At 37.3% G+C, this 15,909-nt stretch overlaps 1 protein-coding gene across 2 annotated transcripts; it reads left to right on the top strand.

The window, feature by feature from the left end:
* Positions 1-2,557: 2,557 nt before the first annotated feature.
* Positions 2,558-15,840, top strand: LOC137955457 (casein kinase 1-like protein HD16). Of its 2 annotated transcripts, none has more exons than XM_068802404.1 (17): positions 2,558-2,746; positions 2,866-3,423; positions 5,893-6,021; positions 6,121-6,194; positions 6,296-6,365; positions 6,548-6,603; positions 8,781-8,852; positions 9,042-9,136; positions 9,278-9,344; positions 9,444-9,573; positions 10,259-10,477; positions 10,547-10,689; positions 12,581-12,755; positions 12,850-12,940; positions 14,207-14,364; positions 14,880-15,068; positions 15,470-15,840. In XM_068802404.1, exons 2-17 carry the CDS (start codon positions 2,986-2,988, stop codon positions 15,527-15,529), a joined length of 2,166 nt encoding a protein of 721 aa, XP_068658505.1. In that variant the 5' UTR covers positions 2,558-2,746; positions 2,866-2,985; the 3' UTR covers positions 15,530-15,840. The 2 variants fall into 2 exon arrangements, with proteins under 2 accessions (XP_068658505.1, XP_068658504.1); XM_068802403.1 differs by having other exon boundaries at positions 2,558-2,730.
* Positions 15,841-15,909: the final 69 nt, after the last annotated feature.

A 15,909-nucleotide genomic window follows, 5' to 3' on the forward strand; every position in this document is an offset into this window, starting at 1 on the left:
CCTAACAGATCAGTCTTTTGGGTATATTGGCTAGCCGCTGTCATGGTATCAGAGTTGGGCACATTACGTCCCTCGTTCGAATCCCGTGATAGGCAGTAAAAAATGGGCGGGGTGGGTGTCAAAGTGGTTATGTCCAATTTGTTTATATTTACTTAGACCACGTAACTCTTCTTAAGATGATTAAAAATACAGTTTTAACCTTTGAAATATAAAATAAAAACAAACAATTTAAAAAAAACTTTAAATTTTTGATGATTTAAAAAAACAATCACACAGGGAATTTATCTATATGTTTTCTATCGACAAAAACATACCATAAAGATAAATAAATGATTGAACAAATATAAGGGCATAATTTGGAATATAAATTAATTTTTATTAAGAAAGAAAAAAAAGGGCTCCACCCTTCTCTTGTGGGGGATGAAGATGGCCTAATTACCTAAGCCAAGGGGGGGTTAGTCCCCCAAATGGATACATGAAGATCAAGTTCATGTCCAACATGAAGATCATGTCAGTCATGTACATGAAGATCATTTTCGCACTTGGTGTTAGTATTGACGACTTCATGTGTACTGGAAAACAGTTTTCAGTGTTAGTGCCCCAACATGAGAAAAATATAAAAAACAAGAGAATCTCTAAACCTTTATAGCACACTTAATTACAACATAATATTTAAACCCCAAATCAGGTAAAACAACTATTATTACTACACGAATAAATTATTTAATGTATAATTAAATATATTAATATATTTATTAATTGAATTAGATATTTTATTATGCATTAATATGGTAATTACATGAGCCAATGAAATACGCACATGATTAATTACAAATAATAAATAAATAACTTTATAAATAAAATAATGAAAGTAATACGTTGAGTTATTAATTTATTAATAACATATGATATACTTTAACCTAAAAATGAATAATTTAAGAGAAAATTTTGATTTAATCATAAATTCAACACACTATATATTTGTACATAATATATTTTATGTATTATTAATTAATAATATATTATCACAAATTTTAAAACCATTGGTTTAAATTAACTATAGCAATCGGATAATTATGCCAAAATAATTTATCAAATATTTATTTTAGAAATATTTTAATTATGAATATTAAATTACTATTTTAATATAGTAATTATAAAATAAATGTATTAAATAAATAAATTTTATAAATTAATGATTTTGATGACAATTGTTTTAAACTATCGTCATCTTCCTCAGGGGCAAAAAACTATCATCGTCTTCCTCAGGGGCGAACCAGTGACGACGACGGGCTAGTGGGCGACGGCGACGGCGACGGGCAACGCCGATAGAGGCGGCGCTCCGACGGTACGTAGAGAGGGAGAAGAGAGGGAGGCTGAGAAGTTCTGTAACAGATGTTTGACCTCCCATGCTCTGCGACAAAGGTCGAGAGGGAGAGGAGAGGGAGGATGGCTGTTAAACTGAAGCCGATGGCTGAAATCAAAGCCGAATGGGGGAATCGATGCCGAATCGAAGTAGAAATTAAGAAATTGAAGCCCAAATGTCAAAATCGAAGAAAATCGAAACTAAAAACAGGGGAAATCGCAAGAAATTGGAATGTCTTATGGGGGGAAAAAATAATAGCGCGAGGGAGAAGGGAGTGAGATGCCGAAAGGGAGAAGAGACAGAGAGATAAGAGAGAGGGAGAAACGAGCGGGAGGTTCAGAGGGAGAGCGAGTCTGAGAAGGAGAAGGAGGTCGGAAGTACGTTTGCAGCGAGAGATGGATGTAATAGAGACGAAGACCAGAGAGAGGGAGACCAGAGAGAGGGAGACCAGAGAGGGTCGGCAGAGACGAGAGAGGGAGCAGAGAGCTCGGGGTTAAGGGAGACGACAGAGGGGTTGCGGGAACGAAATGAGGAGAAATGAGCGAGAAGGTCTGAGTCAGAGAGAGCCCCACGCATGAGTCATGTAAATGATTATTAAAATCGGGCGGAAAACACTTTCCGCCGTTTACTCTTGGGACATGAACTCCTGAGTCATGTATGTTCATGTACATGACATGAATTTCGGTGCTCCCTAACGACATCAGGACATGAACTGTGTAATGCGCATAAAAATTATGTCCCGAGTCATGTGCACTAACCCCCCCTAAGTAGTGTTAACCATGGTTTTTGACAAACAAGTTTGTGCCTCTATCGGGTTCTTTATTGTGGAAGTGGGTAGTTGGAACCGGTCCGGTTCAATCGATCCTCTCCGGTCTCTATAACACGCGGAAACTGCTTCTTGATGGCTCGAATTCACGGGTGAAGGATCGGTCGGTTAGTGTCCGCACTTATCCTACGTGCCACGCTGCTCAGCAAGTCATCATGCGTCAAGTGCGTCCCGTACACTCGAGTAGTGTGTTCACGGTACACTCGAATTTCGATTTCGAAGCCTTCACCGTGTAAGTCATCTCCAGAAAGAAGCTGTAAACAGGGAAAATTGTAAGAAGAAAATAAAAAAATTTCATCCGCGAAGTTGTGTCTTGCCATTAATGGCAATTTGGACCGCCTTCCTGTAACGCCTGGTCCTGCTTTTCGGCTAATACGAGGGCTTTGAATTAGTTGTCACACTGCGCTACCTACAGCAGCCGGAGGAAAAATCTGTCTGTTCTGATTCCTAAAAAACCAGAAAAAAGAGGAACGAGGTCGCGCAATCCCGACTTCCTACTCAAGACTCCCTCTATCCTTCGGTGTTCACTGAATTTACGGTATAGATTGCCATCGGTTGGTTTTCTGTGTTTGTACTTTTTGGTTTAGAGTTTATTTTTTTCCCTTTTGACATCTTGGTTTTGGTCGTCCGCTATGTTTAATTCCATCAATTCGATTCGTCATCTCGGTTGCAGGGTTTCTTTTTTTTGTAAGTCATAGGGGGTTTGGTTTCGGCATGGTGGCGAATTGGAGCATTCGGTGAGCAAGATCATGGTCGGATTCTTAAGGGGTGTTTCCCTTTGTATGGATGAACAATGTCAGAACTGCGTAGCGGGGTTCGTCGCGGCCGAGCTTCTATAGATCTCCGGCGAAAGCCGAGGGAGCATGTGGGTCCCGCTGATACCAAAAAACCCTTTACCCATGCTGCCAATTATATAAGAACTCGAGCGACGGTAGCTAAAGAGGCTGCGGCCGCGGCTGCAGCGGCAGTAGCGGCAGTAGCAGAGACCGAGAAGGCAAAGCCTACCCAAAAAAGGCGGACTCGAAGGGTGAAGGTCCTGAAGGATTCTAGTGCGGGTCTCGAGACTAAAGAGAAGGTGGACGTAGTGGTCCAGAACGCTAACAAGGTTGTAGCGGCGGCCGTGCCTGAGACTCGCGGGAAGGTGATGATGGGAGACGATAGCGGTGGTTTAAGCGCCAATAAGGCAGTTGGTCAGGAAGAGGAAGGGAAAACACCTCCCTTTCCCGAGAAGGTATGTCCATATGTCTGCCACAATTATTACTATCTTGCAGCTCGTCGTTCTTTTGGCAATCTGTTTTCTGCTATAGAGGTGTATGCTTCTACTTCTACTATCATCATCATCACCATCATCTACGTCATCAGCGTCTATGTCTTTGCTCAACCATATTAGGGTCTATTATGTGATTCATCATCCTCCACTCTGCTATTTTATTTGTTACTTCGAATACTAGGTTGGTATTCTTCAAGTTCATCTCAATGCTGCCCTGCATGCCGTTTTTTGCTTTTTATATTTTTTCTTTCGGCTTGAATATCAATAAAAAATAGCAGAAATCCTCCCAAATGGTGGACTATTCGACCTCTCTATAGTATTTACTCTATTCTAATCTATCTCAAACAGCTCTCTTTTATTTTTTCCGTCTGTTGATTCTGATGTAGCTGCTCTCCCTTGCTATCGTTTCTAATTTTGTCATTTTTAGTTTCGCTACACTGAAACTTTCTCATAGGAGCCTGCCTCATCTTCTAGAGTTAAGTACTACACCCAGCTCCGTATGGCATGGTTAGTCTGACAGCTTTTGGTGGGATTTTGCATTCGATTTGTTTGTCCTACTTAGTGTCCCAGCTCCTTTGCTTCTCTTTTCCAACTGTACGTATTTGATTTGCTTACTTTTAGCTGTTTGTTTGTTGATTGAAGATACTTGAGTAGGTACTGGCATGTGTTATCAGTCTAGTTTATTTCCAAATTTCAGGTATTACTTCAGATTTCTATATAATTTGATTACTTGTATTTGATGATACATATGATTTGATCCTTTATTATTGCATCCCCTTCTAACCTAATAATGTTTTACTTTTATATTTGTCTTTCTTCGAGTTAGTCATAAGAGACGGTTATTTTCTTATTTTTACTAGGTCAGATTGCTGACAAGCTTGTTAAGGAGGGGGGAGAATCTCCTATCTCTCGTTTTGATCAGCCCCCTCCACTCGATTTGGTATAATTCAGCTTGCGAGCTGTGTATTCATTTCTACTACATTATTGTAGTGAAACCATTTCTTGCTTGCAGCTTGGCTATTTTATTGGGTACTATAGTTGTGTTTGAGTGGGGATTGCAGCTGTCATCAATTTGTCTGGTGATGTTCGTCATATTTTCTCTTAAAAAAATGCTCCTATCTCTCATTTTGATCAGCCCCCTCCACTTGATTTGGTATAATTCAGTCTGCAAACTGTGTATTAGTTCAAAAACATTTCTACTACTTTATTGTAGTTAAACCATTTCTTGCTTGCAGCTTGTATATTTTGTTGGGTACTATAGTTTTGTTTGAGTGGGGATTGCAGCTGTCATCAAATTGTCTGATGATGTTCCTCATTTTTTTTACTATGAAAATTTTTGAGTTTTTTTATTCGTTCTTAATTTTCTCGTTTCCTTCAGGTTTTATATTGATTTTGGATAAATGGTCTCATGAGATGTCTCTTAATGTAACCACTAGATTTGGATCTTACTCATCAACTTTTGTTGATTGTAACTAATCTGAAAAAACAAAAACCTTGTTTTGTGTCTAATTTTGGGTTGAAATGACATTCATTGGTAGAGTGCTCAATTTTGATAATTTAGTTCCTAATCTCATTGTTTTTTTCCTTCTAGCTTTACTTTTGTAAATTTTTGTTTGAGTCTGTTCAGTCATGCAATCATTTCTTATTTTCTTGAGTTCTTTTGATGTCACATTGTTCTTATTGTATGGCTGCGGCAACTGGCAAGGTTCTCATGATGTTGATGGTTTTGTTGATGACATTGTTTCACTTTTTTGATATATAGTGAGTGGGGCTTTTCATTATAATCTTGGTTATTTGTTGATTTTCGTTGGATGTTTTCTTTGGTTCAGTGAATGGGTCAGAAGGCAGATGATTTAATTTTCATTGGCTCATTTGATTTAATTTTTTAGTGTTAGCTTATTTAACTATATCATCACATTCCCATGGGGTTTGTTGTGCTTCCTCACTTTTCTTTTTAATGAAATTATGACATAGTACGAAAGTTGTACTTAGAAGTAATTTAGTTGATTTGCTTAAATGTTAACTTTGTTGGAATTTACCTATGTAGAAAACACAGCTTGTCAAAAGCTAAGCTCGTTTGTAATAAATTGCTATATCAGCGGATTCAATTAGGGGGAAGGATTCATTGAACCCCTAATTCCTCACTTGTGCCTCTTCCCTCTCTCTCTCTCTCTTCTCTCTTCCTTTTCTCTTCCTCTCAACTTCTCTCCCTCCTACTGTTGTCCAAACTCCATCAGATGACCTCCTTTCTTCTCCAATTTTTTCCTTCCAAATCGAAAAATCAAAATTTTATCAAATCACTACCATTTTAGAAAAAAAATAAAGCATTATCATTATCCTTATCCTTCTTGTTTATATTCTTTGCTGCTTGAGTTACTTTTTCTTGTGCTTTATTTGTGCTAGTCTCCATTCCTCTCCTTCATCATTCAGGTACAGGTAGGGGGTTCTCCGGTCTATAAGGTTGAGCGAAAGCTTGGTAAAGGAGGGTTTGGTCAGGTTTTTGTAGGTTGCCGGGTCAGTGGTGGGACTGATCGGCCGTCAGGCCCTGGTGCTATGGAGGTAGATTTATTGTTTTGTTTTATGATGGATTTTCTGTTCCAGTGGTTGTCCCATCTAATCTTGTGACCAATTCTATTGGTTGATGATAATCTGCTTCAGGTTGCTTTGAAATTTGAGCATAGAAGCAGCAAAGGCTGTAATTATGGGCCTCCATATGAGTGGCAAGTTTACAAGTATGTCAACTGTTGTTTTCCATCTCTTATAATGGATCCCCAGTATTTGTTGCATTCTTCTAGTGTTATTTTAAAATCTGTTCAAATTTCTTTGTGACCAGTACTCTAGGCGGCAGCCATGGTGTGCCTAAAGTTCACTATAAAGGGAGACAGGGCGACTACTACATAATGGTATGGAGATCTCTCAATCTATATTTTTTTCCAAATGCAGCAAACTGTTGCTTTAGCTCATGTGTTATGATAGAATTTAACCCTGTGCTATCCACCTTGAACTGCCCTTAACAATATTGGTTCTGGCAGCTGATCTCTTGTTTCGGTTCATGTAGTTAACACTCATTCCTTTTTTTTTCCAGGTCATGGATATGTTAGGTCCTAGCTTATGGGATACTTGGAATTCTTCTGGTCAAGCGTAAGTATTTTTCTTGGATGGACAAAACAGCTGAATGTTGTGTAGTTGAGAGGGTGCTTTGAAGACGGGGATTAGGGAGATGAAACTCATTTCTTTGTTTATCAATTGTTTCTCTTTTTAAAATTAAGTGATGGTTATTATTATAGATTGACAGAGAGAATGAAGAAACTCCTTTCTGTTCTGCACTAGGTGCGGGAGAAAGTTTGTATTAGTTACTTGTGTACTCTTGGTCTGCATCATAATACCTTTCAAATGAGCTGATTTCAATCTCTTAACATCTGAATCAGTAGATTTCAGTTGTCTAGTTATTATTTTCTTTTTATGAAAATACTGATTTCATTAAAAGGCCCAAGGAGAGGGTGGTCATGAAAACTAGAGATTGGTGATCAACCCTCACTTTGTCTAGACGATCGGCTAAATTATTTGTGGACCCGCTAACATTAGGCCAATTGATCACAACATTACATGACAAATCTCAAATTTCATGAAAAACATTCCTATGTCTCCAAGGAGGATAGTTTGAGCTGCTGCACCAACTAATAACGGCTTTAGAATCTCCTTCAACTTTCAAGCAGACTATTGAAATGAGTGTGATATATCCTCTAACCAAGATGAATAGCTGAGAGCTCCTCAGAAACCAAACATTTCCAAAGCCGGCTTGGCCAAGCCTGCTATGTGAGCGGGCATCAAAATTTAATTTGATAGCACACTGAATTGGAGGGGATCATGTAGAACAACAGTTTGCTTGTAGGCAAGAGGTTTTGCGACCGACTTCCAATCGCTTCTTATCATCCCCTCTGAAATATTGCTGAATTCCTTGAGACTACAAGCCCGTGGGTTACTATAACCGCAGATGTCATAAACAATCTTTTCAAGGAGAAGGTTCTGCAGGTAAAATGCCTCTCATTTATTTCTAACCAAAGCATCTACAGAACATAAGTGAGACAAGCTTGCCACATCATTCTTACAAGTTGGGTAGGTTGCAGGTGAGCTCATTGAAGGATAGAGGCAAACGGAATTACATATCAAATCTTGATAGGAAGCTAGACCAAACTTGATGAGAGAAGCTGCAATGGATAAATATATGATCTACTGTTCATTATGGACACCACAAAAGGTGCATAGGCTGCTGGAAATGTTGAATCCTCGTGAGTCCAGTTGTAATGTTAAAATCCTCCCTCTAGCTGCACCCCCATGTATAATAATTTTTTTTTGCTGTCCCTTCAAGGGTTCAGGCACTAACAGCTGTGTGTTGCTGATGTCATATCCAGCCATTGCCAACATATGAACCAGAATGAGAGGGACTTTAAATCAGCTTATTCTAGTCTTTAACCTGAAAGTAATGATTCTTAAGCAAAGAAAGCAGACTGCAAATATTGTCCATCTCACTGTCATTGAGATTTTTTTTTTTTTTTTTTTTTCTGAATATTGATTAGACATGCAGACATCCTCTTTACCCCTGGTGAGACTTGAACCCAAAACCTCACACGAGAAACCTCCCATGTGACCACTGAGCCGTAGGCCAGCAACATGACCTTCACTTGTGTTTGGGACTTTGGCTCAATGGTTAAACGGGGGTTTCTAGTGAGAGGTCTGGATTAAGTCTCACCAGGGGATAAGAAGGTTGTGTGCGTGTAATCAACGTTCCGAATGACCTTCAGTTTGGCAAGCATCAACAACTAGCAAATTAGGCATATTATTAGAGTAAAGACCGAGGTATTCTAAGCTGATAGGCCTATCTCCAATCAAATAGTCCATCCGTACGTGGACAAAGGTGTCATCACCCACATGGAACTGAGAGTGACTGTTGAAACTTGGGGGGAATTTGATGATTTTTTACCAATTAGGTAATCTCCTTGCATGTATACCATCAAGCCATTAAGAATTGGAATATTAAGTTTAGCCACAATGATAAGTGTTCAAACAACATTGTGATGGATACCGAATTTCCAAATCCATTTCATCAAAAGGGCATCATTCATTGTCCTTAGTGTCAAACTATCACTAAGACAACATCCATTACTATTATTGTTGTTCATTAAAAATTCAATGTATATTATGTTTTGGTATTTTTTCTGACAATGGGGATTTTGATTTATTGCTTCAAATGTCTTAGTGTCAAACTATCACTAAAACAACATCCATTTTATGACATGGTTGTTTATCTGAATTTGCAGGATGTCCTCAGAAATGGTAGCTTGTATTGCTGTTGAGTCTATTTCAATCCTAGAGAAAATGCACTTAAAAGGGTAACTAGCTTATGTTAATTACAGAAGTAGTTTTGCAAAATAAACTGAAGCAAACAAAAACTCATTTCCTATCTAATTGAGTTAAGAGTAATTTATAGAAACCGTCCCTACATGTTATCAGACAAGTGTATTTTCCTGTAAGATGTTAGCATTTTGTAAATCTCATAATACCTTTTTCTCTCATCCTAGTTATGTTCATGGAGATGTGAAGCCTGAGAACTTCTTACTAGGCCAGTCTTCCACGTTGCAGGAAAAGAAGTTATTTCTCGTTGATTTAGGACTAGGTGATGAACTTTTCTTGCTATTGGATCACTGTCTTTCAATAAATATGTTTTGTTTCTTCTATTCTATCAGTTTGCTTCATCTGGATTAAGTTATGTTTGTTTGCTTTGTTTTAGCTTTTTATTGTGTTAATTTTGTTGCAGCAACTAAATGGAAAGATGGTGCCACTGGGCAGCATGTTGAATACGATCAACGTCCTGATGTTTTCAGGTGAAATGAACTTTCAATTGTTGTTGTTGTTTGATTCGTCTCTTTTCTGTTGGTTTAATCTGTTTCTCAGGTCTGTTGACCCATTTAATTGTGCTATAGAGGAACTGTTCGATATGCCAGTGTTCATGCGCACCTGGGAAGAACTGCAAGTAGAAGAGATGATCTAGAATCTCTTGCATACACACTCATTTTCCTTCATAGAGGAAGGTTGCCATGGCAGGGGTATCAGGTGCAACAAATTTTCTGCTAGTATGTTATGGATGTAAATAAAAAAGATTCGCAATTGACTTTCTACATAGCCACTCAAGCTTGCAATTCTATTGAACAACCCTACTTGCATTTGGAGTCCTTGCGTTTACCCAAACAATTTTGCCAGTTCAAAATAGCAAGTGCACTCATAATGTAGTTATAATGTTGTCCTTAATTGTATTGCAAGAGCCAGTTGCAAGAATGCTCTTGATGCCACATTTGACATGTGCTCCAACATACATTTGCAAAGGATGCTAGTTAAAACGGTATCATTTCAAAAAAAAAAAAAATGGTATCAATTTGAAAAAACAAGTGCTATCTAGTATTTTTCCACTCAAGGTTGAAAATAGAGTTTGGTGTCTACTTAAGGCACCGCATAATTTTCATATCTTCGTAAATAGAAGAGCTACTTGAGGGTTCCTGTAAAAGGTTTTTGAAAATCTTTTATTTCTTATAATAGTCAAAATGGTCTCTGAAGATTTCTCAAGTTCTTTTTTTTTTTTTGAATTTTATTTACTGGTAGAAGAACCTAGTTTATTTTTCATTTGCTGCAGAATTGAATGCATGTGTATTTCATGAGTTTCTTGTGAAAACATTAGTGACACTTTTATGAAGCGTGAGTTATGACTTACTTCCTTTTCTTGGTGAACCAATTGTTTTTTCAGGGAGAAAACAAATCTTTTCAGGTGTGCAAGAAGAAGATGTCTACTTCTCCCGAAATGTTGTGTTGTTTTTGCCCTCCTCCTTTTAAGCAGTTTCTTGAGACTGTAGTGAACATGAAATTTGACGAGGAGCCAAACTATTCAAAGCTAATATCGTTGTTTGAGGGTCTATTAGGACCCAATCCAGCTATTAGGCCAATTAATACAGACGGTGCTCAGAAGGTAAAATAGTTGGTTATCATGTTACTTTAGACATATCCAGATTTTTCATGTCATTAAATGGATTTTCAGATAATCTATCAAGTTGGTCAAAAACGGGGGAGATTGACTATCGAGGATGTAGATGATGGGCAGCCCAGGAAGAAGGTCCGATTGGGGGTTCCTGCAACCCAGTGGATTTCAGTATACAATGCTAGACTTGCAATGAAACAAAGGTACAAAAAGATAGTTGTTTGACTTTGCTAAATATAAGATTTTTTTTTCGTTCTTGGCTTTTGATGTTCGTATGAGCTAAATTGTGTAAAATTAAGCAAGCAGGTTATGGGTTTTGATGGTTGGTGTAATCGTCTACAATGTATCTCTTTGTTTTGTTAGGGAAGATGGATTGTTGAAATGTTAAAGAGTGTGTTAGGAAAAATTAACCTATAAACTTCTTTAAAGTCAATTTGAATATTGGAATTTGTCAAATAAAAAAAAAAGGGAAGTCAGGATCATATAATGGTGAGCAAGACATCAAATTTGAGCAAATCAAGGAGGTCTAAATCAAGTTGTTGATCCGGCAATCAGATAAACAAAATCATTTGTGGAGATTTAATTAATTGGGAAAATTCTGAAGTTGTATCCCACTACTCTTTATTTTTGTTCTTTTAATTTTATTTTATTTTGTCATACTGCAACATCTTTTAAAGTTAATTTGAATATTGGCAGTGGAGATCTGATTCAAGATTAAAGTTCTCTTGTTGGACATCGTTTAACGGCTAGAAAGAGATCAAATCTCTAGCTAATCAAGGGGATTCAAATCAAGTTGTTGGTCCACCAATCAGATAATCAAAATCATTATTGGACTATGGAAGGGGCAAATTTTGAAATTTTACACTTCTTCTAAGTTTTTTCAAGTTTGAATCGTTTTTATACTTTTGCTTACATCTCTTTGTAGTCTAGTGCATCTTATACTAATGGATCTTTACCCTTCCACACTAATGCTGGAAGCTCCCGAACCTAAGCCAGTAAATTTTTCCAACAGGAGCTGGTGTTTTAAAAGATAAATTTACTAGCACTTTTTGTCCATATGGCTGTAAATGGTAATAATTGTGTACTTGCTACTCTAATTGTATTAGTTATCCAATTAATCGATTAAGACTCATCATCTTCACCAAATTTCAACTCGAAAAGCGGGGTTGGCTGTTTTGTTCGATTACCTATTGCTGCTTTACCTGACCTTTTGTAATATTGCCTAGAAAAAAATTGCTCAAGTATATAAAGGATAATCTTGCACCAAATAAATAAGTAAAGAGATAAATTTTAATGTGGGGCAGCAGTCCGCCTTCACATTCTCTGATCTTATCTTAATTTATTTAAATTTTTTTTTTCTCACATTGTAGACCAATTTTATATGAAGTCTGGAGAGGAGGGTGAAGAGGAAAAAGTTATTGGGGTCTTAGGGCTTCAAGATGGTTTGTGGCTTCTACTGGGGATAAATAACACTAGATTAAGTTCAAATTGCTGTACTTGAACTTCTAGTTTGAGTTGATATACTGGTGTTTCTTCATCTCTGGGGTCTATTGTTGGCTTATTTTACTTCTACTTTTGAAAAACTATTCTTGTTTTTTTCTCTGTTTTGATTTAACATACTTGTAAAATAGTTTGTTCAGTAGGTTTTCCCTTCGGCCCTGTTTGGTTGGAAAGGAAGTGAGAGAAGATAAAAGGTGTTGAAAGTGGAGCATCCTTGCAATATCTTTTTGTCACCGGAATGCTCCTCTAATTGCATTGTTTTGTGCTTTTCATTAATAAAGCTCATCAGTTTCCCAAAACAAAAAAACAGAGTTCAAAGTGAGAACTAAGATTTCAGAAGCTAATGGTCTCTTTAGTTCCCATTCTTTACTCTCACATACTTTTAGAACAAAAGAGGGCACTAAGTGTTTTCACATAATTGGAAACTTGTTAGAATAGGTTACAATGTAATAGGAAATTTAACTCCCGTATCTTCTGGTCTATCTAAAAAATCGTAACAATAACTTCTTTTATGTTAATTCTTGAAGTGTCAAATATCTGTATTATCAAACTTTCATTTGGTATTTTAACCATGGATATACTCATCTCATGTAGGTATCATTACAATGTGGCTGACACTCGTCTGGGACAACATGTGGAGAGAGGAAATGAGGACGGCCTACTTATAAGCTGTGTAGCTTCATGCTCTAATCTATGGGCACTTATTATGGATGCTGGGACTGGTTTCTCATCTCAAGTTTATGAACTATCGCCCTCCTTCTTGCACAAGGTTGGAATTCATTTGCTAAGTTTCTTGTGATCTCTTGATTATTTTTTTATTTTTTATTTTTTGATAACAACACCTGTCCTTGAAAGTACTGTAGGAATGGATCATGGATCAGTGGGAAAAGAATTACTATATTAGCTCTATTGCTGGTGCAAATAATGGAAGCTCCCTTGTGGTGATGTCCAAAGGTTAGTTTCACTTGATTGGATGCTATCTCATTGGTTTTTTCTTCTCTCTGATGAGTTCATACTAATGTCACATCTTCTATGACTTGCTATCTGATGTATCAGGAATTTTTGTGCTACTGTTATTAAAGTTTTCTGTATTTCATATTTAGAATTGTGTCAATATGAATAAATTTGATATGTCCATATGATTTATTCTTGGTTTCATAAAATAGTTTTATCTCCTTGCTTCGCGCATGCTTCTTCTATGCATAATTCTCAGTGATAAGTACTAGAGTATACCTGGTTAGAGATGGAATCAACAGCCAAATTAGTCTAGTGTTGATGAATTCATATTAGTGGTCACTGCTGATGGGAAGGAGTATATATATATATATGGAGGCTTTGGAGATGGTAAGGGGATTTAAAAACTGGAAGAGATTGCTCAGTTTACATTCCTAGTAATTATTGGATAGAGTTCATGTATGTTTCAACTGTGATGAGATTAACAGTTCCTTATGACCTGTGATATACTGTCTTAATCGATGGCCGTTTATGCCTTGGTTTGTAATTGCCTCTTTCTTATTAATTGGTTTCAAGGGAAGTCAAAAGAAGTTGATCTTTCCAAGATCTTACTTTGGCATGCATAAAGGGTTTGAGGTTATTGTCTTTCCAGCATGGTATTTTATGTTTATACTATGTACAAAGAAGCCATTGTTGCTTAATTTTCAGGTGGCTTTGTGATTAGTGTGAATCTAGGATTGTCTATAACCTTACCTTTTTGCTGTCCGAACCTTGGGGTATATGAGCTCAATTAACTCTTTTAGCTATTAAAAGGTAAAAGGTGGTTGGTATCATGGACTTGACTTGTAAGCTAATCATATTTCTTACAAAAGATAAATATCATGTTCACAGAAACAAAAAAGATGGAAATTTAGTCATTCATCAAGCTCACTGGATTAGGCAATGCTAAAATTGATACCTGAAAGCATTTTTAATGAACTTGGTTGTGAGCATAAAGTTCTGAGCTCTTCAGTGGATCTAACTAGGTTGTTGTTGGGCTGTGTTCAGAAATTGGAAAAAAAGTTCATTTTTTCATTGTTTTGCTAATCCTGCTTTTTGGGAGTCCTGTACACTAAACTACCTGTCAATTAGTTTGTTAAACATAGACCTACTTGCAGTGGTCTACAAATAACTACTATCAGGTCTTCCTTTTTATCAGTTTTCTTTGTTTTCACTGTGGGCGGTTGATTTCATGGTTTATTCATCATATCTATAAAATTCTTTCAGGCACCCAATATTCACAGCAATCTTACAAAGTTAGTGATTCTTTTCCTTTCAAATGGATTAACAAGAAGTGGCGAGAAGGGTTTCATGTGACTTCCATGGCAACTGCAGGAAGCCGGTGGGGTGTTGTTATGTCTCACAATGCTGGATTTAGTGATCAGGTGGATTTCTGTCTTTTTTATCTCATTGTAATAAAATTTTAAAATCACTTCTTACTTCACATTCCTCTTAATGCTGTAATGGAAGTGCTTTCAGAGAATCCCTGGTCACTTGTTAAAATTTTACTACCTATTGTTTTTTTGTGGAAGTTTCATGGTACCATTGTATCTCTTGCTTTTGCAGCATATTCATGGAGGTATTTCATGGGTAGCTCATTATTGGAGGTCTTTGTGGGCATTGATTTGACTTGAGTAGACTAGATTCCTCAAGGATTGCTACATGTAATTAGTATCATTTTTGGCTTCTGGTTATAGGTCATTTGTGTGGGACCTTTTTCGTGGATGCACATGCAAGTTTGTCTATATCAGTTTCAGTTGTCTTGTATCTTTACTAGTAGCATTTATTCTTTCACTTCCATTTGTTTGGATCTGGTCTTTTTGGTGGTTCTTATCATTTTGATTTGAGGTGGATAGACAATTGAATTTGGTTATTTCTGGTTCATATGGTGTTGCTCCAGGTGGTTGAACTTGATTTTCTTTATCCGAGTGAGGGTATCCATAAACGCTGGGACACTGGTTATCGAATAACTTCAACAGCTGCTACATGGGACCAGACTGCTCTTATCTTGAGTGTACCCAAACGTAAGCCTGGTGATGAAACTCAGGAGACCCTGCGGACATCTGCTTTTCCTAGTAGTCATGTTAAGGTGAGTAAAGAGCTGAGAAAAATGAATCATATGGGAGGCTTCATGTTTCTTAATTCAATTTGCTGAAAACATAGCTACATACCGACATGGGTGTACTTGATGATTCTGAAGACTGGTTATTGGCGCCACCAGAAGCAGAGCTGCTTGAAACTTCTTGGCCTTTGTTGGGAGCACTACTTGTACCAGTGTACCAGTGATCGCACTGGTGGTTTTGCATTATTTTGCTGCATGCATGTAGTGACTCCAAAACCTGGGGCAGTAATTTGGAAGCGATATTACCAATCTCGTTTGATTTTACATGCCATTTAGTTATTTCATCGTGGGAGAGAGCTTTGTTATGAAAATCAGTTTGATTTCTTTTGCAGTTTCTAATCCAGTTGACTTGTTTTGGCGGTATGCAGGATAAATGGGCAAAGAATCTGTATCTGGCTTCAGTGTGCTATGGACGCACAGTCTCTTGATGCTGCACGGGAAGCATTGTGGGAGGTGTTGGCTGGCTTTTGCATTCTTTTCCTCTCTTTTACATTGTATATTTTTGCTGAAAAGTTCTGTGCTAGTAATTCAACTCCAGTGGCAGGAGAACGAAGTGTTCTCCCCTTGTTAATATCTATTTAACCTGATACTGAAATTTTCTATTACATCTCTACATAAAACTTTTCAGTCAGGTTGATACAGAAAAAAAGGGGTGATCCGCCGGACTCAACCCTGTTGATGAAATGTACAATTTCTCTGAAGAAAAAATATACACAACTTTGGAAAGACAAATGTTATATCATCAGTCTCGATTTTGAAGAATCGGACTCGAACTATTGGGAGCCACTGTGAAATCTGGGTTGGATTG

The sequence above is a fragment of the Aristolochia californica genome, unplaced genomic scaffold, assembly GCF_029961685.1.
Source record: "Aristolochia californica isolate CCGP_79_NKW_82.1479 unplaced genomic scaffold, dmAriCali1.0.hap1 SCAF_2, whole genome shotgun sequence".
NCBI lineage: Eukaryota > Viridiplantae > Streptophyta > Magnoliopsida > Piperales > Aristolochiaceae > Aristolochia > Aristolochia californica.

Excerpts from the sequence above, each read along its gene's own strand:
- LOC137955457 (XM_068802404.1), top strand. The coding sequence starts at position 2,986 with ATGTCAGAACTGCGTAGCGGGGTTCGTCGCGGCCGAGCTTCTATAGAT. Across the intron at positions 6,022-6,120 it reads CAGGCCCTGGTGCTATGGAG|GTTGCTTTGAAATTTGAGCA; the intron begins GTAGATTTATTG and ends AATCTGCTTCAG. Across the intron at positions 9,137-9,277 it reads TCTCGTTGATTTAGGACTAG|CAACTAAATGGAAAGATGGT; the intron begins GTGATGAACTTT and ends ATTTTGTTGCAG.